The 23,983-nt window shown below is 44.3% G+C and overlaps 1 protein-coding gene across 1 annotated transcript in view; it reads right to left on the reverse strand.

Annotated features, from left to right (window-relative positions):
- Positions 1-23,983, reverse strand: part of disp3 (dispatched RND transporter family member 3) — a 753,445-nt gene that overhangs the window by 228,312 nt on the left and 501,150 nt on the right. Inside the window, exon 9 of the mRNA XM_041207440.1 lies at positions 18,678-18,814. Within this exon, the coding sequence (XP_041063374.1) occupies positions 18,678-18,814 (137 nt within the window). The remainder of the gene's footprint in view (positions 1-18,677; positions 18,815-23,983) is intronic.

Below are 23,983 nucleotides of genomic sequence, written 5' to 3' on the forward strand. Positions count from 1 at the left end.
CATGGATTCCATCAGCTGTTTCCCAGTTGTGTCAGCGGAAGCAAGGGGAGATAATTAGTGCATGGCAGTAGCCTGTGAAACAGGACACATCACTCACAGCATGGACGTCTGATGGATGTTGCACTGCTGGACCCTCACTTGGTAGAGTCCTCACTGTCAGCACAGGACCAGCCTAGTTCCTTGCCAGCCAGCTGGATGGCTCTGTTTTCAAAGTCCGCGAGGACCTTGATTTAAGGCATTCCTCCACCGGTCTTCGGCCTCTCCCTCTGTCTGCAGCCTCTCCCTCTTGTTGTGTGCCAGCTTGTCCTGCATGAATATACATGGAGAAAGTGTAAGCAGGATACCTGCCAGGCCAGATGATAAATATGCTTGGCGTGTGTAGGGGTGAGTGGTTTCATGGACGGGATGATGACAATGAAGGTGTATGTGAGAGACTGAATGATGATGTCCCTTGAACCGGCAGGTGAATGAAGACCCTGTGGATGTGTGATGGGTTTGAGTGTGAGAGCTGAGAGTGATGAGAAGAGTGACTTACCCTGGAGGAACAGAGGAGATCATTCATCCTTTTGTGGCACTTGGTGGCTGTCCTCATTTGAAGGGTGTTGGCGCTGAGCACTGCTGTCACTAGCTCCCAAGCCTGGTTGATCATGCCGCTGCGCATCCTGCGGCCAGAGCGGGGGTGGAGGACATCGCGGTGGGCCTCCAAGGTGTCCAAAAGGCATTTCAGCGACACGTCATTAAACTTGGGAGCTGCAGTCTTTTTGCCTTTTGTGGACATTTTCCCTGCAGTAGTCCTGGGCTGGAAGCACTGAGATGTGTTTGCATGGCTGGACATTAACTATGGCACCCAGTGTGAGGAAGTGGCAGGATGATGGTGGGGCAGGCGAACAAGAGCCTGCTCACCATGGAAACGGCGTGTTTCCCGGGAATGCATAATTAATGTGGTGTGTTTGGGATGACATGACGTGAAAAGCTGCCATTGCAGCCAGCGGGTAAAATGTCATTTTGCCTGCTCGCTACTGCACTCAGTGCAAATCTGGGATGATTCCACTCAGAGATTTAAGAGAATTGGAAAAAGTACGGTGTGGCAAGGAGGTAATGAGAGGGAGGAGAGATGATGAGAAATATTTTTTATGCAGCAAATTATTTTGACCTGGAATGCACTGTCTGAAAGGTTGGTGGAAGCAGATTGTGTGGTAAATTTCAAAAGGAAATTGGATATATACCTGAAAAGGAAATATTTGCAGGACTATGGGAAAAGATCAGGGGAGAGGATTGAATTGGATAGCTCTTTCAAAGAGCCAGCACAGGCATGATGAGCCCAACAGCCACTTTCAATGCTGTACGAATCTAGCCTACAATTCTTAACCAGTGGATAGCAGTGCAAAGCCTGGGAAGTGATGAGGCTTGTTAGATATGGGGGGGGAAAGCAGATAGTAATGATGAACAGTTGGTTTTCAAACTGAAAGAAAAAACCTACATTTATATCGTGCTTTTCATAACTACCGGTCATCTCAAAGCACTTACAGCCAATGATATACTTTTGAAGTGCAGCCACTGTTGTATTGTAGGAAATGTGACAGCCAACTTGCCCGCAGAAAACTCCCTCAAACAGCAATGTGTTTTAGCGATGTTGATTGAGGGATAAATATTGGTCAGGACACTGGGGATAATGCCCCTGCTTTTCAATGAAATAGTGGCATGGGATCCACCTGAACAGGCAAATGGGACCTCGGTGAAGGCCTCATCCAAAAGATGGCAATTCCAACAGTGCAGCACTCCCTCAGTCCTGCACTAGAGTGTTAGCCCTGGAACAGACTTGGACCCAGAACCTTGTGATTCAGAAGCTAAGTGCTACCATCTGAGCCATGGCTGACACAGTGACTGGAGTGAAGTAAACAGTGGTGTTTCCCAGAGGTCAGTATTAGGACCACTGTTCTAATTGGCCCAGAACTTCTAGTCAGTGGCAATTCTGCATCAAAGTTTTCTAGCCTGACACTATTGCCCGCTTTTCCAGGATCTTCCGATCCTGGCTGACAGAGAAATGGGCAGCATAGCATCTCCCATCTAACTCCAGCAAGTGGAGTAGAATTGGGGGAGGGAGAATACATGTCCCCTTTAAATGGCAGTAGGTGGCGTTTTGAGGTAAGTTTTTAAAGGTCCAGACTTCTAATGAATGAGTGAATGAATGGGTGAGTGAGTGAGTGGGTAGGTGGGTGAGAGAGTGAATGGGTTGGTGGGTGAGTTGAATTGATGGGTTGGGTATGTGAAGGGTTGGGTATGTGAAGTGTTGGGTAGGTGAAGAGTTGGGTAAGGTGGGCGAGTGGACAGGTGGGCTTTTGTGTAAGTGGGTGGTCAGGGGGCAGTTGGGGGGGGGGTAGTCATTTGGTTGGGGGGTGATAGTCAGGTGGCTGGGGGGAGCTGGGTTGGTTGGTGGGGTAGTGGTCAGGGTGAAGTTGCATCTAGTCGAGAGGGTAGTTGGATGATGGTTGGGGTGGGGGTTGATGGTGGGAGTTGGTTGTGGAGTTACCCAGTTATTAGGCCAGGTTTTAAACAGTCTAACATTTCACAGGTAAGTATCTAGGTAAGTTGCTTGTATCTAGCCTAAGTATCCATCCTGAGCTCAGAGTCAAAGACTTTTGCAGAGGGCCCCAGACAGCAGGAAATCAGCCCATTGGAAGTTTAAACTTCCTGGGCAATTCCCACATATGTCAATGCATCAGGACTTCTGCAGGATCCTGATGTGCATCTTCCACTGTATGTCAGTCTCCAACGATCCTGCGACAGGAAGATTTAGGCCTTTGATATATATTAATGATCTGAATCTGTACATACAGGGCATAACTTCAAAGTTTGCAGATGATACCGGAAATGTAGCAAATAATGAGAAAAATGCTAACAGACTTCATGAAGACATAGACTGCTAAAATGGGCCACCATGGCAGATGAAATTTAAAGTAGAGGTTAGCGAAGCAGAACATTTTGGAAAGAACTATAAGAAGAGTCGATATGAATTACTTAGTACAATTTTAAAGGGAATGCTGAAACAGAGAGACATGGGAGTGTATGCTTACAGATCTTTTAAGATCTGGATAAACTGAGAAAATTGTTGATAAAGTAAATGGGAACCTGAGCTTTATTAATCAAGGAACAGAGGACAAAAGCCAGGAAGTCATGCTAAACCTTTATAAAACAGTGGTTAAATCTCAGCTATAGTATTGTGTTCAATTATAGGCGCTACACTTTATGAAGAATGCAAAGGCTTTGGAGAGGATGCAGAAATGATTTATAACATCAACTCTTATATAATGCCTTCAATGGAAGAAAACATCCTAAGGTGCTTCATAGAGCAATATAAAACAAAATATGACACCAAGCCACATAAGGAAATATAAGGTCAGACAACCAGAAGCTTAGGGGAGAATTTTCCACTCACATTGGCGCCGGGTGTCATGGTGGGCCGGGGGGGAGAATTTGGTGGGAGGGGCAGAAATCGGTTTCACACCTTTGTGAAATCACAGTGGGAGCATCCAATGGTGTCCACTATGGCAGACCGTGAATCCTGCTGGAGGCCAGCATGAACCCAATATGCATCCCGCTAATGGGATGCAAAGTAAGACCTGATCGGAATTGTTCCCCATATCCGATTTATTGTTATGCCAGCGGGAAAACATGCTTTGGACAAGAATGATGTGCAGAAGTTGGGACTTAACTTTGCACTAAAGGTCAGATCACGGACATCCGAAGAGATGATGATGTTGGAGCCCTACAGCTAACGAACCCTGGAGGATTATGTATCACATGCTGGGTGGATTCTCATGCACATCGCTCTGCCACAAATCAGCTCTCAGAAGGTGGGAGGTCTCCACACAGCTGCTTCGACTTTCCTGAGGCTTCGGAACTTCACGGACTTCGCCATGCATTTGCACCATCTTCCATGGTCTCCGGTGATTCTTTCGATCTGTTTTAGAATTCACAGACTGCTCCCCCCTTACTCCATGGTACGGATGATCAGCAAAGATGGGGTGGAGGGGAGAGAAAGGTCTAGGTGGGAGTGCAAGAGGAAGATGTACCGAGGTGGGTGGTGACTTTGGGGGTGGATGGGGGGAGGGGTGCAAAAGTGTCCGGAGGTAGTGGGGTGCGGGGGCAGACAAAGATAGCAAGGTGGTGATGAGGGGAGGGTGGGTGGGCGAAGGAGTTGGGAGGGTGATGTTGGGAGAGGGGTGGCAAAGGTGTTGTGGGGGTGAGGTTGGGAGGGGGAAGGAGGGTATCTAGGGGAGTAAGTAATTTGGGGGAGGATGGAGTCCAAGGGAAGGATGGTGTATGGGGGAGGAGGGTGTAATGGGAAAATGGTGCAAGTGGGGAGGAGGGTGTGAGGGGGAGGAAGGTGTAAGGGATGGAGTTCGGAGGGCGGAGGGAGAAGCTGGGAGATCAGAGGGGAGGGAAAAGTGGCTGGGGGGGAGGAGGGAGTATGGTGGGAGTAGGGAGTTTGGAGCAGGGAGGCAGTACATGGGAGGAAGGAGTAAGGGGGAGGAAGGAGTAAGTGGGGGTGAAATGTCCAGATGAATGTGCAAGGAAGGGGTCTGTGGAGTTGATGACTACCTCCTGAGGAACAAACTCAGGCTGGGGGCGATAGGATGGAATGGTGAGTGTGAGACGGGGCAGAGGGAACTGGCAAGGTGAGGGTGCGCTGGTATCAGTAAAAGGGGCAGTGAGGGTGGTTGATGGGGGCATGAAGGCAAACATGGACCCTGGGGGTGGGAAGGGGGAGGTCAAGGTGGTCAATGAGGATCGGGTTGGGATTTTCAGGAAGGTAGGGAATGTACACGTTCACCTGGACATTCCTGATGAGAAGGGTTCAGGATGTTGAGTAATGGTGAGGAGGTTGAAGATGGTTCCATTTCACAAAAATCGAAAGTGAGCGGAGCCTCATGTTGGATGCGCACAGGTGTCACATGGGAGTGCGATCAGTGGGTGAGTGATATGTAGGTCAGCTCAGATAAGAAACTGAAAGAGAATCCCAGCAGACAGCATTGAAGATGCTCAGGACAGTGAGATGAATGTGATGGATGAAGGCTCTGCGTGTGTGGTAGAGTGCTTCCACAAGGCTCTGAAAGGCCGTGCGTTCAGCTGGATCAGGGTCTCCATGGTGTCCACCATCCTTCCCATGGAGACCTCCGTGTGCACACATGCAGGACAGCACTTCATCAGAGAGCAGGCGGATGCACTCCTCTGACTCATGTGCCACTCTGTTGAGGGCTTCCAGGCTACTTATTTCCTGTTCTTCAAAGAAGAAGGTGTCCTCTTCGCTGGAAGTGAGGACCTGGAAGGAGCTGAGGGACTGGCTAGCTGAGGGCAGTGGTCACTTGGCAAAGCTTGCTGTGAACCAAAGTAGAAATAATTGGCGCAGGGCAGCAGAGTCAAACACAGGAGAGGGAGCACTCAACAGTTGCTTTGAGAGAGGGATGGTGTGGTACAGGATCCTCATGTGGGTGTTTGCCGCCGAAGTCACCGTTGTCGCAGGCAGTGTCCAAGTCCTCACCAATCAGCACAATGGCATGCTCCTCAAAGTGACTGAAAGGTCTTATGTGGGCCACTCTACCCCCCAGTCTGGGACCTCTCCCTCCAGTTGTGAGCCAGCTTCTCCTGCATGAAAACAGATGGAGAGTGTGTGAGCAGGACACATGCCACGGTAGAGGATAAGGGTGCGTAGAATGTTTGTGTGGTGAGCGGAGCCATGGACGGGATGAGGACGCGGGCTCCAGAGGATATGAGCCTGATGGAAATGTGAGGGTGTGCGTGAGAGTTAGTGGCGCTGTCCCTTGAGGTGTGAGATCCCTGTGTGATGAGATGGGTTTGGAAGTGTATGCTGAGAGCGATGAGGTGGTTGTCTTACCTGGCGGAACGGATGAGCGCATTCATCCTCTTCCTGCAGTGGATGGCTGATCTCCTCTGTGCTCTGTTGGCGCCGACTGCCGCTGCCACCACCTCCCATGTCGGACTGGTGGCTCGGACCTCCTGTGGCCAGAGCGGGGGTAGAGGAGTTCGCGGCGGCCTTCCACTCTGTCCAGCAGATGCCCCAGAGAGGCAATACACAAATAGTGTACAATAATGCACTGATAAATTGGAGGGCTGCTGCTATCTTTGCTTTCGGTGACATCTGTCATCTGCAGCAGTCTTGGTCTGTAGACAAGAAGCAGGCTGCGCTCTGGTGCACTTTAAATATAGCACCCAGAGCACGGAAGCACTGAGGTCACAGTGTGGCAGGCAAATCTAAGCCTGCTGCCAGCGATCTGGAGTGTATGCTGTGAATGCATTATTAATGAGTTGGGATGATACATTGTGAAAATATGGCATTGTGGCCAGTGGCTAAAATGTCATTTTTCATGCCTGCTACTGCACTTAGTGCAAATCTGGGACGATTCTGCCCTGAGTTAAAGAGGTAGCTTTCAAGGACTGTTTTAAAGGAGGAAAACAAGGTAAAGACTCAGAGAAGTACAGGGGAGGAAATTCCAGAGTTTAGGGCCTAGGCAGCTGAAGGTACAGCCAACAATGGTGAAATAATTAAAATTGAGGATGCACAAAAGGCCAGATTTAGAATAACCCAGATATCTTGGGAGGATTGTAGGGCTGTTGGAGGTTACAGGGATATGGAGGGATGAGGTCATGGAGAGATTTAAAAGCAAGGATGAGAATTTTAAAATAAAAACATGCTTGTAGATCAGTGAGAACAGGGATGATAGGTGAATGGAATTTGGTGAGAGTTAGGGCATGGGAAACAGAGTTTTGGATGACCTCAAGTTTATGGAGGGTTGAATGAGAGAGAGAGTAGTTCGGAAAAAGATTTGCAGGGCTATGGGGAGAGGACTGGGGAGTGGTAGCTAAATTGCTCTTGCAGAGAGCACTTATAGATTCAATAGGCCAAATGGCCTCCTTCTGTACTGTAACCATTCTACGATTCTATGTGTGCGTTGGAAGTCAAGTCTAGAGCTACAAAAGGCATGAAGGAGATTTTCAGCAGCAGATGAGCTGAGATAGGGGTGACGTAAGCCAATGTTATGGAGGTGGAAATAGTGATCATGTGAATAAGTGACGGAATATGTCACCAACATTACAAATGTGTCTGGTTTAGTCTCAGACAGATGCCAGGGAGCAAGATGGAGTCGGTAGCTAGGAAACCGACTTTGGAAGAATTGGAGAACATTTCTGTTGATCCAGTGATGGATGTTGGACAAGCTGTCTGATAATTTAGCAACAGTGGAGGCATTGAGAGAAAGGGTGGTGAGCTACATGTTATCAGCAAAGATGTAAAAACTAACGCTATGCTTTTGAATGAAGTCACAAGAGACAGTGTGTAGGTGGAAAATAACAGGGAGCCAAGGATAGATCCTTGAGGGACACCAGAGATAAAGGCGCAGGCTTTATCAGAATGTTATAGAGATGAAGATCGTCAGTTACACGGAGAAATTGGAAAAGCTGTGATTGTTCTCTTTAGATTACAGAAGGTTAAGAGGAGATTTAATAGAGGTGTTCAAAATCATGAAAAGTTATGACAGAGTAAAGAACGATAACTTTTCCGGTGGCAGAAGGACTAGAGACTAGAGAACAAGGTTTATGGTGGTGAGCAGGGGAAACAGAGGTGACATAAGAAAACATCTTATTTTATACAATGAGCTGTTGTGATTGGAATGCAGTGTCTTAAGGAGTAATGAAAGCATATCCAACAGTAACATTCAAAAAGTATTTGAATAAATACTTAAAGGGAAAAGAATTTATAAGGCTATGGATTAACTGGATAACTTTACCAAAGAGCCAGTATAGGGAGAATGAACCAAAGGTTTCCTTTACTTTAACAATTCCATGATACTCCATGCAGGCAACTAGAAATTTAGCATTGTAGGAAACTGAGCATAATTGAATGTTGGAAGAATTTGATGCTGATTTATAAAGTTTTGATACAGGATTTTTTTGATAGATTCATTCAAAGATCTGATGACAGGAAAGTGTTAGATGAAATCCCCAAAGGATTTTGAGTTATAAGCAAGAAGTCAAATTTTGCAGGTATTCTGTCACGATCCTTCTGGATCTGAACGCTCCCTTTTTTGTTGAGGAGTGGAGCTCTTTATAGGAACATTGTATGCACAATCTGGCTGCAGAAACAGAACAGTGAAAATATATGTTTTTTCGAATAGTGTACAGAAATTTGATGTAGACACAGACCAGTGTACAATAGTGCACTGATAAATTTATGTTCAAATAAAACAAAATAAACAGACAGTGATGGCTCAACACCTATAAGATACACTCAAGTTTTCAATGCAGGGTGATAATAATCTCAGACCTCTGACATATGATGCTTCAAATGCAACAAAAACACTTGCAAAAATGATTATAATATGCTATCTTTCTAGTGATTATAACATTTATTCTTGCAAAACTACAAACACTTTTGCAATTTATGGTATGCAGCCACATTTTCTAGAAGAAATGAAACAAGTATTCATAACTATTTGCAACTAACCTCTACGGTCATTTCATGGCCCCAGTAAATATTGTAAATAGCTGAGGCCCCCACATTGATCCTTGCGGAACTCAACTAGTCACAGCCTACCAACTTGAAAATGCCCCAGTTATCCCTACACTCTGCTTCCTGTTCATTAACCTCCACCAATATTAATATATTGCTCCCATTTCAATGAGCTCTTATCTTTTATATTAACCTTTAGTGTGGCACTTTATCGAATGACTCTTGGAAATCCAAGCATACCACGTAATGACTTAAATAAAGACACCAAGAGTAAGTATCCAAGTTTACTGCTGATGCAAAGCTAGGTTGGAATGCAAGCTGAGAGATAGACACAAAGAGGTTGCAATGAGATATAAACAAGCTAAGTGAATGAGAAACTTGGTGGGAAATGGAGAATAATGTAGAGAAGTGAGATTTTTCACTTTGCTCATAAGAATAGAAAAGCAGGATATTTTTAAAAGGCATGCAAATTGGAAATGTTGATATTCAAAGACTTTGGTGTCGCCATACAAGGATGCAGAAAGTTAACATGCAGGGACAGCAAGCAATTAGGAAGGCAAATTGCATGTTGGCTTTTGCTGTAAAGTGATTGGAATACAACCCAGAATGAAAAGACAGTAAAAACTGGGAAATAAGAATAATGGTCCAAACTGGTCTTGTATACCTTAAAATGGAACGCCAATAAAAACTTGGAAATATGAATATTGGTCTAAACTGTTTTTTCCTTCTGCAAAGAATAAGGAAGGCTTGGTGCAATTTTATAAGGTGACACCACACCTGGAGTACTGCGCACAGTTTCGGGTTCCGTATTTAAGGAAGGACATGTTTGTATTAAAGGTGGTACAGCAAAGGTTCACTAGATTGGTTCCTGGAATGAGAAGGTTGTCCTTTGATGAGAGGCTGAGTAAATTGTGCCTATATTCTCTGGAGTTTAGAAGAATGAGAGGTGATCTCAATTAAAAATACAATATTCTGATGGGGCTTACAAGCAAGACACTGAGAGGTTAGGATGAACTTTACTGGCCCTGGCTGGCCAGAGTGGAGACAGAGGGGCCAGTAAAATGCCAGAGGACTGTGTCAGGGGTGACTTTCCAATATAGTCCCATGGCCCGGATGTTTAGTAGTGGCGTGCTGCATGCCTGATAGGTTGCCTGTCCCAAGGAGGTGGACAGCCATTTCAAGTGCTTAAGGCTCCAGTTTGGGGTCATTAATTGGAGCCACCAGCATTCTGCTGGTGATGGGCAGGCGCCTGCTGTATGCGGAGGCCACAGGTTTCATGGAGGCATCTTCCCTGTGGCAGCTGGGAATGGGGATGGAGTGGGGTGGGATAAGAGAGAAAGCCATGGATACTGGAGGCTCCACAGTGTGAAGTGAAGGTTGCAAGCAGGGAAGGCAGCCCCCATGACCCCAAAGATCCCCCCAGGGATTCCTCTACCGACCCTCGGCTTTGTGATTTTTTTTATTTTTAATTTATTCACCTGAGCCCTGTGGTCTCTTAGCTACTTCATCAGCATCCTCCTCTGCTGGTGGAGCTGCTGAAGCTTCAGAGGGCCTGCAGCATCTATATCCCCCCACTGTCCTTAATCACCAAGCTGATTCTGCTGCTGGCAAGACTTGGGGCCCCTATTTTATCCTGACAATGGGGTTTCGAAACCCGTTGTTAGATTCAGACTATTGTTTCCCATTGCTAGGGAATCTCAAGCATGAGGGTACAGTCTCAGGATAAGGGGTCAATCACTTAGGACCAAGATAAGGAGAAATTTCTTCATCCAGAAGATTATGAATCTTTGGAATTCTCTACCCTAGAGGCTTGTGGCTACTCTCAGCTTAGGGCTGAGATAGTCAGATCTTTGGTCCTTCAGCGAATCAAGGGAGCAGGGGGAAAAGTGGAGTTGAGGCAGAAGATCAACCATGATCACATTGAGAGCAGGTTTGGGGGGCCACATGGTCTACTCCTGATCCTATTTCTTGTGTTAAAGAAGAGGGGAGTGAACAGTCCACTTGAAACATCCATCAATGGACTGAAACATTACAATGAAAAAAAGCCACCTTATATTTATATTACTAATGCTTCAGGAGGAATATTTCTGTTTGTATAAATGGACGGTAATAAACTATCTCATTAGAATCAGAAATAAAAATTATTTTAATCTAATTTTCCATTATGGGATCAGTCTGTCCGGCATTCATATTTTGGGTCAAATGGCCACAAATTCTCCCTGCAACCAGATTTTAGAAAAAGCTAGTCCTACCAAAATGCACCCCTTCCAACTGATTTACCCTTACCTCTTGTAGGAAGATGCTGTGCCATCCTCTTATCCCCTAAGTTTGCTTCAAGTCTGGAATTGAATGGAGCTGGCGTTAAACGTACACTCACCACTTTATCCCATGGGGTTAACACTAATGCTCGGCATCACTCAACTAATTTATATATTTTTTAAAGAAGTGTGGTGAACACAATAGATTTTAAAAGCCCTTTAAAAGCTTATATAACTAGCAGTTGGAGTAGTGGTCATGTCCGATGCCAGTGGTAGTGAGACAGCACAGGCTCTGAATTACATGTTCAGTGGGCTCATACGATAAATTAATTACAATTCCATTTGCGCTTCATTAACAATTTCCATGAAGACGGCTTTAACATAACTACGGTATGCTCTATATACAATAAAAGATGATACAATGTGAATTAGAGAGCCATTATACAAATTCAGGCCCCACATTATGTTGTAAACCACAAGAGCAGTGATTGGGAAAAGATTTTGGTACCTCAATGAATCTTGCTCTGGAAAGTTTTTCTTGAATTGTTACATATTAAACAGTGAGAAGTATATTCCAGCAGTACTGAAGGATACATTTATCTTTGGTGAGATGGTGGCTTCGTGGTATTGTCACTGGACTAGTAATCCAGAGGCCCAGTCTAATGCTCTAGGGACATGGGCTCAAATCCCACCATGGCAGATGGTGGAATTTAAATTCAATTAAGAAAATCTGGAATATAGAGCTAAACTTGGTAATGGTTGCCATGAAGCTATCACTGACTGCTGTAAAAAACCCATCTGGCTCACTCATGCCCTTTAGGGAAGGAAATCTGCTGTCTTTACCTGGTCTGGCCTACATGTTATTCCAGGCCCAGTGCAATGTCATTGACTCTTAACTGCCCTCTGAAATGGTCTAGCAAGCTAGTCAGTTTGAGAGCAATTAGGGATGGGCAATATGTAATAACCTTGCCAGTGACACCCACATCCTATGAAAGAATAAATGAAAATTCTTAGCTTTAACTTCATAATTTTTGTCTGTGACTGGAATTCTGGTATTCGAGAACAGACCACGTGTCCCACTTGAGAGCTGATTCACTACTGCAATACGCTTTGTGGTACTGAGCCACACAAGCCATAGAAGATTTACAAATGGTTTCAAGGATGAGAGATTACAATTATACGGATAGACTAGAGAAGCTGGGGTTATTGTCCTTAGAGCGGAAAGGGCTAAGAGGAGATTTGATACAGGTGTTTAAAATTTTGAATGAATTAGATGGAGCAAATGACTGAAGGGCCAAGAACCAAAGGGCACAGATGACAAAAGAACCAGAGGTAACATGAAAAATCTTTTTATGCAATGAGCTGTAAGGATTTGGAATGTATTGCTCAATAGGTTACAGGTTCACTGGAAGGTTTCAATTGGGAAATAGATAAAAAGTTGAAGGAGAAAAAGTTGCAGGTATATGGGAAAGAGCAATGGAATGGTTCTAACTAGATTGCCCTTCAAAGAACTGCACAATAGGCTGAATTACACTCTTTTGTGCTATACTACTCCATGATTACAAGATTAATAGCCTTTGGACTTCCGGCTAAGGGAAGGTGGTGGGGATAAAAAGCCACTACTCATTGATTGTGTTTGAAAGTGTATGTAACTATACGCTATGCAAGGAGAGGAATAACCTGCTGTTATTCACTGCTAAGGTGGAGAATGGCCACTTAGGAGAGCTACCCGTGCAATTAATCAGACCTTTCAAGAGACAAGGAGAGAAAATTCAGAGACGTGTGGTGGCAGTGGTCAGTTGACACAGTGGGGAGTGTGTGTATGGTAACTATTTAAATTCTGTGCTAGCCATTTAAATTTTAAAATGAAGAGGGTTTCCCTGTAATAGGTTATTTTGAAAATGCTATTCATAACTAAATCTCACTCTGCATCTAAATTTGACATTAATTGGCAGTATGATTGCTTACATTGTACAAAGGGACCAGAACCATAATAAAGTTCCCCTTGTCCTCACCTTCCACCTCACCAACCTTCATGTTCAATGACTCATTCTGCCAACTCCAAACACATCTTCCCCTCCTCTCCCATTTCAGCATTCCAAAGGGTACATTTGCCCCTCAAACACATGCAACAGCTCTCTCCTTTCCATGGCACTTTTCCATGGAAGCACAGGAGGTGCAATACCTGCTCTTTTACCTCCTTGCTCCTCATATTCCAAAGCCCCAAACATTTCTTCCAGGTGAAACAATGACTTACATATACTTCTTCAATTTAGGATACTCTGTTCACAATTCACATGCGGTCTGCTTTACATTGGGTTCCAAAGGCAGATGGAGCGACTGCTTTGTGGAGCACCTCTGTTCAGTCTGTGAGCTTCTGCTTGCCTGTCATTTTAATTCTCCACCTTGCTCCCACGTTAACTCTCTGTCCTTTGCCTCCTTCAGTGTTCTATTGAAGCTCAACGCAAATTTTAAGAACAGCACCTCATCTTTTGATAGGTACTTTACAGCCTTCCGGACTCAACATTGAGTTCACTAATTTCATAACCTCTGCCCCCATTTCGTTCCCTCTTTCTTAGCTGGTTTTTGTTTTTTTCTCATTTTTTTTGCTTTTGGGTGGCTGTTGTTCATCATTCTGCCTTTCACACCTCCTCTAGACACAACTTTCATTTCTTTACTAGTCCCTTTACCACTTCCATTTGGCCTTTAGTCATTAATCTCTTCTAACTTCCACCAACCACAGGCCTTCCTTTTTCTTCTTTTATCCACCGTCCCCATTTTGCTTGCATTAAACCCATTAGATTTTTAACGTTTCCCAGTTCTGATAAAAGGTCATTGACCTGAAACGCTAACTCTGCTTCTCTGTCCACAGGTGAAGCCTGACTTGCTGAGTTTATCCAGCATTTTCTGTTTTTATTTCAGATTTCCATAGTATTTTGCTTTTGTTTTAGTTCTTGATCTCAGCACATAAATTCTTTGTGCAAGTATACAGGTGAGGAGAAAATGAAGGGCAGCTTTCCTCTTTTCAGAGCTGAAGGGCTGCGATGAATTTCCAGCATTAAGGTTTGTTTTTGGGATTTATTCTGGTGGTTTCATTAGTCATTTGCAGGCCCTTTCCTATGCCCACATATGTACTTTTTAAGGGCAAAAGTCAATGAATAACCTACTATCATCTGCACTCCAAAATTAAACATGATATAAGGCCACAAGCAGTTCTCCAGAAACTTCCAGTGTGTGTCCTTGAAACTATAATGTAATTATGAGTTGCTGACTTCAAAGAAAGAAGAGGTTTACTGGTAATTGGATGGAGCTTTAGGAGGCAAAGGGAGTGGTGCTGGGACTCATGGGAGTGGCCTGGAGTGGGAGAGGGGTGTGTTTGATGAATACTTTGGCCATCCACTTAGAATTGCAGAATACTCGAACAAAGCCGTGGTCCAACTAATCTCTTGTAGTTTTTTGTCTTCACAGGAATAATTTTTTTTTATTTATTCTTTCACGGGATGTGGGCATTGCTGGCTAGGGCATCCCTAACTTCCCTTGAGGTGGTGGTGATGAGCAGCTTTCTTGAACCATGGCAATCCATGTGGTGTGGGTATACCCACAGTGCTATTAGGGAGGGAGTTCCAGGATTTGGACCCAGCGACTGTGGAGAAATGGTGATATTGTTCTCAGTCAGGATGATGAGTGGCTTGCAGGGGCACTAGCAGGTGGTGGTGTTCCCATGTATCTACTGCCTTGGTTCATAGGTGGAGTCCTGACTCATGCCTTGCAGATGGTCGACGGGCTTTAGGGAGTCAGGAGCTGAATTGCCTGCCATAGAATTTCCAGCCTCTGACCTGCTCTTGTAGCCACAATATTTATATGGCTGGTCCAGTTCAGGTCAATGGTAACACCCTGGGTGTTGAAGATGAAGCTGAAGATGGTTTGACCTAGGGCACTACCCTGAGGAACTCCTGCAGTGTTGTCCTGAGATGATTGACCTCCAACAACCACAACCATCTTTGTTTGTGCTAGGCATGACTCCAACCAGTGAAGATTTTTCCCTTAGATTCCCATTGACTTCAGTTTGCTAGGACTCCTTGATGCTACACTCTTCAGCTGCTTCATCAACAATCTTCCTTCTATCATAAGGTCAGATGTTGGGATATTTGCTGGTGATTGCACAATGTTCAGCACCATTCATGACTCCTTGGATACTGAAGCAGTCCACAACCAAATCCAGCAAGACCTAGACAATATCCAGGCTTGGACTGACAAGTGGCAAGTAACATTTGTGCCACACAAACGGCAGGCAATGACCATCTCCAACAAGAGAGAATCCAACCATCACCCCTTGACATTCAATGGCATTACTATCACTGAATCTCCCATTATCAACATCCTGGGGGTTACTATTGACCAGAAACTGAACTGGACGAGCCATAAAAATACTGTGGCTACAAGCGCAGGTCAGAGGCTAGGAGTCATGTGGTGAGTAACTCACCTCCTGACTCCTGAAAGACTGTCCACTCTCTAAAAGTCAGGGGTGTGATGGAACACTCTCCACTTGCCTGGATGAGTGCAGCCCCAACAACACACTCAAGAAGCTTGACTCCAAACAACAAGGCAGAGGGGGTCCTAATCCAGGTCCCTTTGTTCCCCCTGGTGGGTGCCTCCATCTGACACAGAAAGGAGAGAGCCCACCTAACAAGTGTGGCCATGGGATGAGGCACTAAAATGGCCAATTAGGGGCCTCAACTGGCCTCTGGGTGGGTAGGTCGTACTCGTCTCTTAGCGGGGAGATTAAATTTTGTCCAATGTTTCCACTTGTGAGTGAAGCCAAAACAAGGGGCCATAAATATAAGGTAGCCACCAACAAGGAATTCAGGAGAAATTTCTTTAGGCAGACAGAGTCAATAGGATGTGGAACTTGCTACCACAAGGAGTAGTTGAGGTAACTAGCATAGATGCATTTGAAGGGAAGCTTGTTAACCGTAGAAGGGAGAAAGGAATGGATAGATATATTGAAGGGGTTAGATGGGCATGACAAGCTGAATAGCCTTCTTCTGTGCTGTAACTGTTCTATGATTCCATGAATAAGGTGTGGGAGGAGGCTCATGTGGAGCATTAACACCAGTATGAGTTTGTTGGACTGTTCTGTGCTGACAATAATATGTAATACATTATGGCCAGGATTTTCCCGTCGGCAATTTGGGGGTGGGGCCCGCTCGCTGACAGGAAAATGACAGGGGAAGACGTTGGGAGGAACCCCGATGTCAACTCGGTCCCTTTAAATTTTCAGGAAGGTGGGCAAACAGCGAAATCAGCTGTCCGCCCGCTGACCTGTCAATGGCCAATTAAGGCCATTGACAGGCTAATTAAGATTGGTAAAGATCCTACCCATCTAACCTTAAGGTTGGCGGGCAAGCCAGGAGCCCCAGCGGGCTCCTGATTATACACAAAACTTCATCCACTGGCGGGATGAGGTTTCATGTCCGTTTTCAAAAAGTTTCATAAAGTTTAGGTGTTTCTTATTAACATGTCCCATCTCGTCACATGAGGTGGACATGTTAATAATTTTAATATTTTTCTATTTTTGGAGTTTTTTTACCTGTCAGTGACCTCCCTGAGACAGCACTTGGTCTCAGGGAGCAGTGCGCTCTTTCACGCGCAAGCGTGAAAGAGTGCACTTTGACAGATGGGGAATCCCTCCCTCCCCCGCCCAGGAAGCGCAGAGTCCTTCCTGTTGGGCAGGCCACTGGGCAGGCCTTAATTGGTCCACCCACTCAAAATGGTGGCGGGTCCCGTTTCGGCGGCGGTGTTCGGCTGCCCGCCTGCCGCCGAGCCGGTGGGGCCCACCCACCCACCAAGGGCAAAATTCTGCCCTATATCACAGAACAAGCCCATTATTCTATACTTGCCTTGTCTATTCTCCTACGACTACCTTCCTCTAGGCAAGGATAGAAATTTGTGCATATGCCTTGCTGGTTCTGTCAGACAAGGGCATTGTGACTGGTATTGAAAGAGGAGTTCTCAGTTTTAGTTGGCACTGGGTGTGGGGGTTGACATGGGCAGACTTGTATACACATCAGTTGGCAAGGGAGAGTTTATGTTGGAACATAGAAACAGGTGCAAGCCATTTACTCCAACAAGCTTACTTGCCATGGACCACAGATGATCTGCGACCTAATTCCATATACCTTAGGGTAACAAAAATCTATCAATCTCAGATGTAAAATTTACAATTGATCCAGAAAAACTGTTTGTGGAACACTGTTCCAAATTTTCAAGTGTTTCCAAATTTCACTTCTGAAAGATGTTGCTGTAATTCTTAGAATATAGCTCCTAGTCCTCAACTCTCTAACCAGCGGAAATAGTTTCCTTCTATCTACCTTATCTGTTTCCCTTAATAACTTGACAACTTCAGTCAAATCACCCCATCTAAATTCTAGGTAATACAACCCTAGTTTGCGTAATCTCTCCTTGTAATTTAATCACTCATGTCCAGGTATCAGCCAGAATTTTTCCGTCGGTAATTTGGGGGTGGGGCCCGCTCGCCGACGGGAAAATGTCGTGGGATGATGTCGGGAGGAACCCTCAACATCATCCTGCCCTATTTAAATATTCAGGAAGGCTGGCGGACAGCGAAATCAGTTGTTCGCCTGCCGACATGTCAATGGCCAATTGAAGCCATTGACAGGATAATTAAGCTAATTAAAGGCCCTGCCCATCCAACCTTAAGGCTGGCAGGCAGGCCAGGAGCCCTGTCAATGTCACATGAGATGTAGCATGTTAATAAGTTTTTTATTTCACTATTTTTGATGTTTTTAAAACTATCACCAATCTCCCTGAGACAGCACTTAGTCTCAGGGGGCAGTGTGCTCTTTCATGAACATGCGCGAAAGAGAGCACTTTGACAGTTGGGGAATCCCTCCCCCTCCGCACAGGAAGCGCAAAGCGCTTCCTGTTGGGCAGCCTGCTGGGTGGGCCATAATTGGCCCGCCCATTCAAAATGGCGGTGGGGCCTACTTCAGCGGTGGAGTTCGGCTGCCCACCCACCGCTGAGACGGTGGGGCCCACCCACCCATCGAGGGCTAAATTCTGCCCATCATTCTGGTAACTCTACACTTCACTCCCTCCAAGCCAATATATCCTTCCAAAAGGATGGTGCCCAGAACGGCTCACAGTAAGTCTGAATTAGGTCTCCTCCTGCCTTACTTGGTCAAAGGATACTTTCTGGTGCTGGGACCCTAATGAATGGAATGGGGGTCTTGTCATACGAAGGGAGAACGAGCAAATTCATTAAATATGATGGTTGAAATGGTCAATGTGGCCAAATGTGAGGAGGCTATAAAAGGAATAGCAGGATACAGGCTAGTGTCTACAATTCTGCATATGAACAACCTTCGATTCCAAACAAGGTATCAACAACAACAAGCATATATATAAAACCTGTAAAATAATAAAACATGCCAATGCATATCACTGGAGCATAATCAGGCAAAACTTTACACTAAACCACATAAAGAGATACAAGGCCAGTCACCTAAACTTTGGTCAAAATTGGGTTTTAAGGAGAACTTCAAGAAGGAGAGGCGGGGAGCAAGAAGTTTGCAGGGAGTGAATTGCAGAGTTTAGAGCTTAGAGGCTGGATGCACGCTGCCAACAGTGAGTGGTGAAAATCAGGGCTGTGTAAGAGGACAGAAGTGGAGAAGCATTGAGATCTTGGAAGGTTGTATGGCTGGACCAGCCTGCACCTCTTTCACAAGAAGAGGACAAAATTAGAACTGGAACTATTCTGTGCTATTCTCATGCCCCTCCTGTTGACCATCTGCAAGGTGGCATTGGTAAAGGAAATGGAAATGAAAACAATACACACCACAAGAAAAAATAAAATGGTGAGGGGCTCTAACCTGAAAACGAGGTGAGAATGTATACCAGGACTGCTATACATCCACTGCTGATAAAAGCCAACAACATGTCATTCTTAAATGTTCGTCTCACTTCATAGTCAAATAGGTCTGTTCCACCATACAGGACTTGCACTTTCCTGCAAAAGTAATGAAAAAAGCGAGAACCTTAATCAATGCAAATGCACCATTGTATAATTCCACAATGTTGATTACTATAAATATATTCCCACCAGTATTGATTCCTAATTGCAGCAGAAAACATTAAAGGGCTTGTAATACCCTATACATCATACCCATCAATTGGTGGGTAGCCGTAATATTTTACAAGGAATTTGATAAACACAAAAAAGAAAAATATAAAAATATGTAGAATATACAGCACAGCAACTGGCCGTTGGGTGTTTATGCTCCACTCCAGTCTCTTCTCATCTTCCCTCATCCAACTCAGCAGAACTCTCTATTCCCTTCTCCCTCATATGCTTATCTACCTTCCCTTTAAATGTAATATAGCATTTGCCTAAACTATTCCCTGTGGTATTGCGTTTCACATTCTCATTACTCTCTGAGTTTTCTGTTTCATTTCTTGGTGACTATTTTACATTGATAGCCCTTACTTTTGCTCTTCCCTACAAGTGGAAACACACTCTCTATATATCGATCTAGCATAATTTTGAAGGCCTCTATCAAGTAAAATGGCGTGCGTCCCAACGTCACCGCGTGTCATTCCAATCTTCAGTTTGGTGGGTGCGCACCCAAGACGGCTGGTGAACAGTCGGTGATCTGTCAAAGGCCTGTTAAGGCCATTAATTACCTAATTAAAGTGATTGTCAGGGCTGCCCGTCCAACATTAAGGTTGGCGGCGGCAGGCGAATAGCCCAGGCGGCCTTCGCATTTCTCATGAAACCTTATCTATGGGCGGTATGAGGTTTCATGAAGGGTTTATAAAATGAATAAAAATTTTTATTAAAAGTCATAAACATATACCAGCTCATGTGATACTGTCGCATGAGGGTACATGTCTGAATAATCTTATTTTTTTATTTTAAACATCTTTTGAACTGAACTTAATCTCCCTGAGGCACGGAGATGCCTCGGGGAGATTTCTGCACTCTTTGGCGTGCATGCGCACGAAAGAGTGCAGGCCCTGACCCTCCCTCCTCCCTCCGCCTGCACAGGTAACGCTGAGCACTTCCGGGTGCGCGTCATGCTGGGCGGGTCTTAATTGGCCCACCCATGTAAAATAGCGGTGCGCAGCCGATCGAGGGCAGCGATCAGCTTCACGCCCGCTCCCTACCAGCCCGCCCAACGGGGAAAAAATTCTCCCCTCTGCTTTCAAGAGAAAAGAGACCCTGGCTGTTTATTGTTTCCTCATAGGTATAACCTTGCAGTTGTGACATCATCCTTGTTACAGTCAAGGGAGGGGGGGCTAATTTAAACAGCCCCGATTTCTCCTCTGACCACCCATCTGTAAACAGAAAAGTGTTTTTGATTTTTTTTATCTCTCCCTTTATAAGTGGTTGCGTATTTTCCCATTTTTGGTGTGGTATGATCTGTATTAACAACTCCACAGCAAACTCGAGATCGGGTAAAATGTTTATTTTACACGCACTCAAAATGCAGGAAGGGGGCTCACAGTGCTCCCCCCCCCACTCCACCGCCTTGTGTATTCATACAGTAAAAGAGGGATGAAGAAAATAAAGGTGTACAAGGCAAAAACCACAGAGAAAATAAGATTTATTGTCTCAAGTGGCTTCAGAGTCCGGATTCAAAGCCCAATAGTATATTCATTCACAGAGTGGGTAGGTTGAAGACTGATTCTGGATAATTCACTTTTCCAGTAGAGATAACTTCCACGATGGACTAAGTGTGTAAAGATAGTCTCGTAGGCACTGGTATAGAAATTCAGAAGTTCCAGTTGAAACAGTGTAGATGGGGGCTAGGAATTCACCTAGACTGAGCCCTTGTTCTGAGCTGCTGCTTGGTTGATGGGAGATGGCAGTCCGAGCTGTGCAGCTCCACAAGGCACAGTGACTGGTTCTACCAACTGGGGAGGGGAGGGGAGGGGGGGGGGGTGGGTTGGGGGGGTGGGTGGGTGGGGGCAGGGGGGTCATGTGATATGACTCCCACTTTTTCACTTTGGTTTGGCCATAGGATGTATGTTCCTTTGTCTGGATTCTTAAGATTGGTAATGTTTCAACCATTAATAATTTCAAAAGTGGTTTCAAGGTCCTTTGTCCCTGCAGATTGGTCATCTCCGTTGACCAGGGCCTAGCCTTAGAAATGTAAATGGCTAATGTACAATTCTTTGGATTTGATATCTGCAATCACGGGGGTTATTAGAGATAATGAGGTGGCAGCTGTTCTGAGTACCAGGAAGTTCCCTTTGTTTGAGTTGTAGCCAGTCATGGCTTCAGTCATTTTAAAACCTGTGCTAGTTTATTATTTTTTTAAAGAGTTTAGTCATTAGCCATGCTGATATATATCTTAGCTCTGGGCCATCGTAATTTTTTTGCATCCTCTCCACTGCTCCTATATCTGTTTCATAATATGGCAACAAAAACTGTGCATAGTACTGTGCATAGCAAGTATGTGGTCTAAGTTTCAATACAAGTTAAGCATAAACTTATCTTCTTTCCAATTTTAACCCTATAGTAATAAGACCTAGTGTTTAGTTTACATTTATTCTAGTATTATTGCCATGTTGTAAATTTCAGAAATTTGTTTATTTGTAAACCCAGATCCCTTTGCTCCTCTAACCCATTAAGATTCTTATTTTCCAAGTAATATAAGACCTTATTTCTTACCAAAATGTAATACCTTACACATATCTATGTTGAAATTCATTAATAAACTTACAGAATGGGCATATAATTAGCTAATATCTTCTTGTAATTTGTTATAATCCCCCTCAGCCCAGATTTATCATGTTAAGGACACTAGTATTCCAGCTGAGGAGGCCGTTCCACCAATTTTAACTTCATGGAGTTTACATTGTTCTAAGTTTTAGAAGATGGCAGTCTGAGCTGTGCTGCTCCACAAGACACGGTAACTGGTTCTGCCAGTTGGGGGGGAGGGGGAGTGGGTGGTGGCAGGGGGTTCATGTGATATGACTCCCACTTCTGCACTTTGGTTTGGCCAAAGGATGTATGTTGAAGGTGCCATCTTTCAAATGAGACCTTAAATTAAGAACTGGACTGCCCTCTCAGATGGACATAAAGGATCCCATTACACTATTTTGAAGAATAGTACAGTGTTTTTATTTCAATTCTGAATTAATGTCAGTAAAACCGATTATCTGGTTGGCTCAGTGCTGTTTAAGGGAACGTGTAAACTGACTGCCACATTTCTCACATTACATTACATTGGTGACTACAATTCAAAAGCATTTCATTAGCTGTAAAGCACTTTGAGACATCCCGAGGAAACTAGCTAGAAATGTCAAGATGCTTAGCAAGCTTTTCTACAGGTACTCAAAAAGGAAAAGATTAAGTAAAGTGAGTGTTGGTCCTCTACTGAGTGACAATGGGGAGTTAATAGTAGATAATAAGGAAATGGCGGATGAAATGAACAAATATTCTGCTTCTGTCTTCACTATAGAGGATACACTTTGGCAGGAAGAATAATAAAGCAGAATGTTACTTAAATTGAGAGTGACTGCAGAATTCCGAGGTTCAGAGGGATCTAGATGTTCTAGTGCATGCGTCACAAAAAGATAGTATGCAGGTACAACATGTAATCAAGGCGGCTAATGGAATGCTATCCTTTTTTACGAGAGGAATTGAATATAAAAGTTAGCATGTTATGCTTTAGTTATACAGGGCATTGGTGAGACCACATCTCAAATACTGTGTGCAGTTTTGGTCTCCTCATTTAAGGGAGGATGTAAATGTGTTGGAGGCAGTTTAGAGGAGGTTTACTAGATTGATACCTGGAATGAGCAGGTTGTCTTATGAGGATAGGTTGGACAGGGTGAGCTTATTTCCACTGGAGTTTAAAAGAGTGAAGGGTGTCTTGATTGAAGTTTGTAAGATCCTGAATGGTCTTGACAAGGTGGACGTGGAAAGGATGTTTCCTTTTGTGGATGAGTCCAGAATTAGGGCCACTCTTACAGGACATAGATGAGGAGAAATTTTTTCTTCCGGACCAGAAAGTTGTGCGACTTTAGAACTCTCTGCCTCAGAAGGCAGTGGAAGCAAAGGCATTGAATATTTTAAGGCAGGGGTAGATAGATTCTTGTTAGGCAAGGGAATCAAAGGTTATCAGGGTTTAATGGCAATGTGGAACTTGAAACACAAACCGATCAGCCATGATCTTACTGAATGGCGGAGCAGGCTCAAGAAACTGAATGGCCTACTTCTGCTCTTATCCAATATGTTTGGATGTTTGTATGCATCTCGAGGTCATGAAGGACACTATATAAATAGTTTCTTTCTTTTTTAGATCTTTTGGTAAATTTTGTTCCAGAATGATGGAGAAAAGACCTGGGAAACAGAATTCATTTAATTTCCCTGGACATCCAATGTCAGAATCAAGCATTTTCAGTTGAAAAGCTTGAGTTAAATGCAGATTAAAGCACATTCTACTCAACCTCAACAATGTGCCTTTTCCCTCAGGAGGTTTTGGCTTACTACACTAAACTGACATTTCCAATTTGTCACACCACATATACAAATAACTTGAGTTTAACTCCCCTTCCAATTCAGGTTGAGACCGTCTTAAAAGAACAAGCAGCAGTAAGATCTCATCAAATTTTAGACTAGAAGTTCAGAATACTGCCTCCAACACAAACTTTGAAGCAAATGAATGTGCAATGTGACTGAATACTAAATGGGACCGTCTGAAAACCCTGTGGCATTTCTTCAGAAGCTCTTGTAATCCCATAATCCTTTTCATATCAAACAAAAGATCAGCATTTTAATAGTAGCTTTTCAATGGAGTGCCAAATTGTGTTCACAATTTAGGCCACCCTAAGTATAAAACAATTCTGCTTAATCACCATATTTCCTGTTTATTTTGCTTGTTTTCAGATAATTGAGATTAGAACAGCATGAATCCTCCTCGGCACCCAGTTTGCTGACTAACTGCCCGAGCACTCGTGATTTTGCTCATTAATATTTGATACTATGTGCACAAATAGCAGCTCTTTTAATTTTTATGGCCTTTGTGATTGGCAACATACTCCCATAACTGTGAGCTGGAGAAGCGGGTGCCTAATTAGTGTCCATGCATTGGTGGTGGTCAGATAGGAAGAAAAAAGCTGTAAATTGATGTACAGACCACAAATTGCTGAAAATGAACAGTTGTTC

The sequence above is a fragment of the Carcharodon carcharias genome, chromosome 15, assembly GCF_017639515.1.
Source record: "Carcharodon carcharias isolate sCarCar2 chromosome 15, sCarCar2.pri, whole genome shotgun sequence".
NCBI classification, from domain to species: Eukaryota; Metazoa; Chordata; class Chondrichthyes; order Lamniformes; family Lamnidae; genus Carcharodon; species Carcharodon carcharias.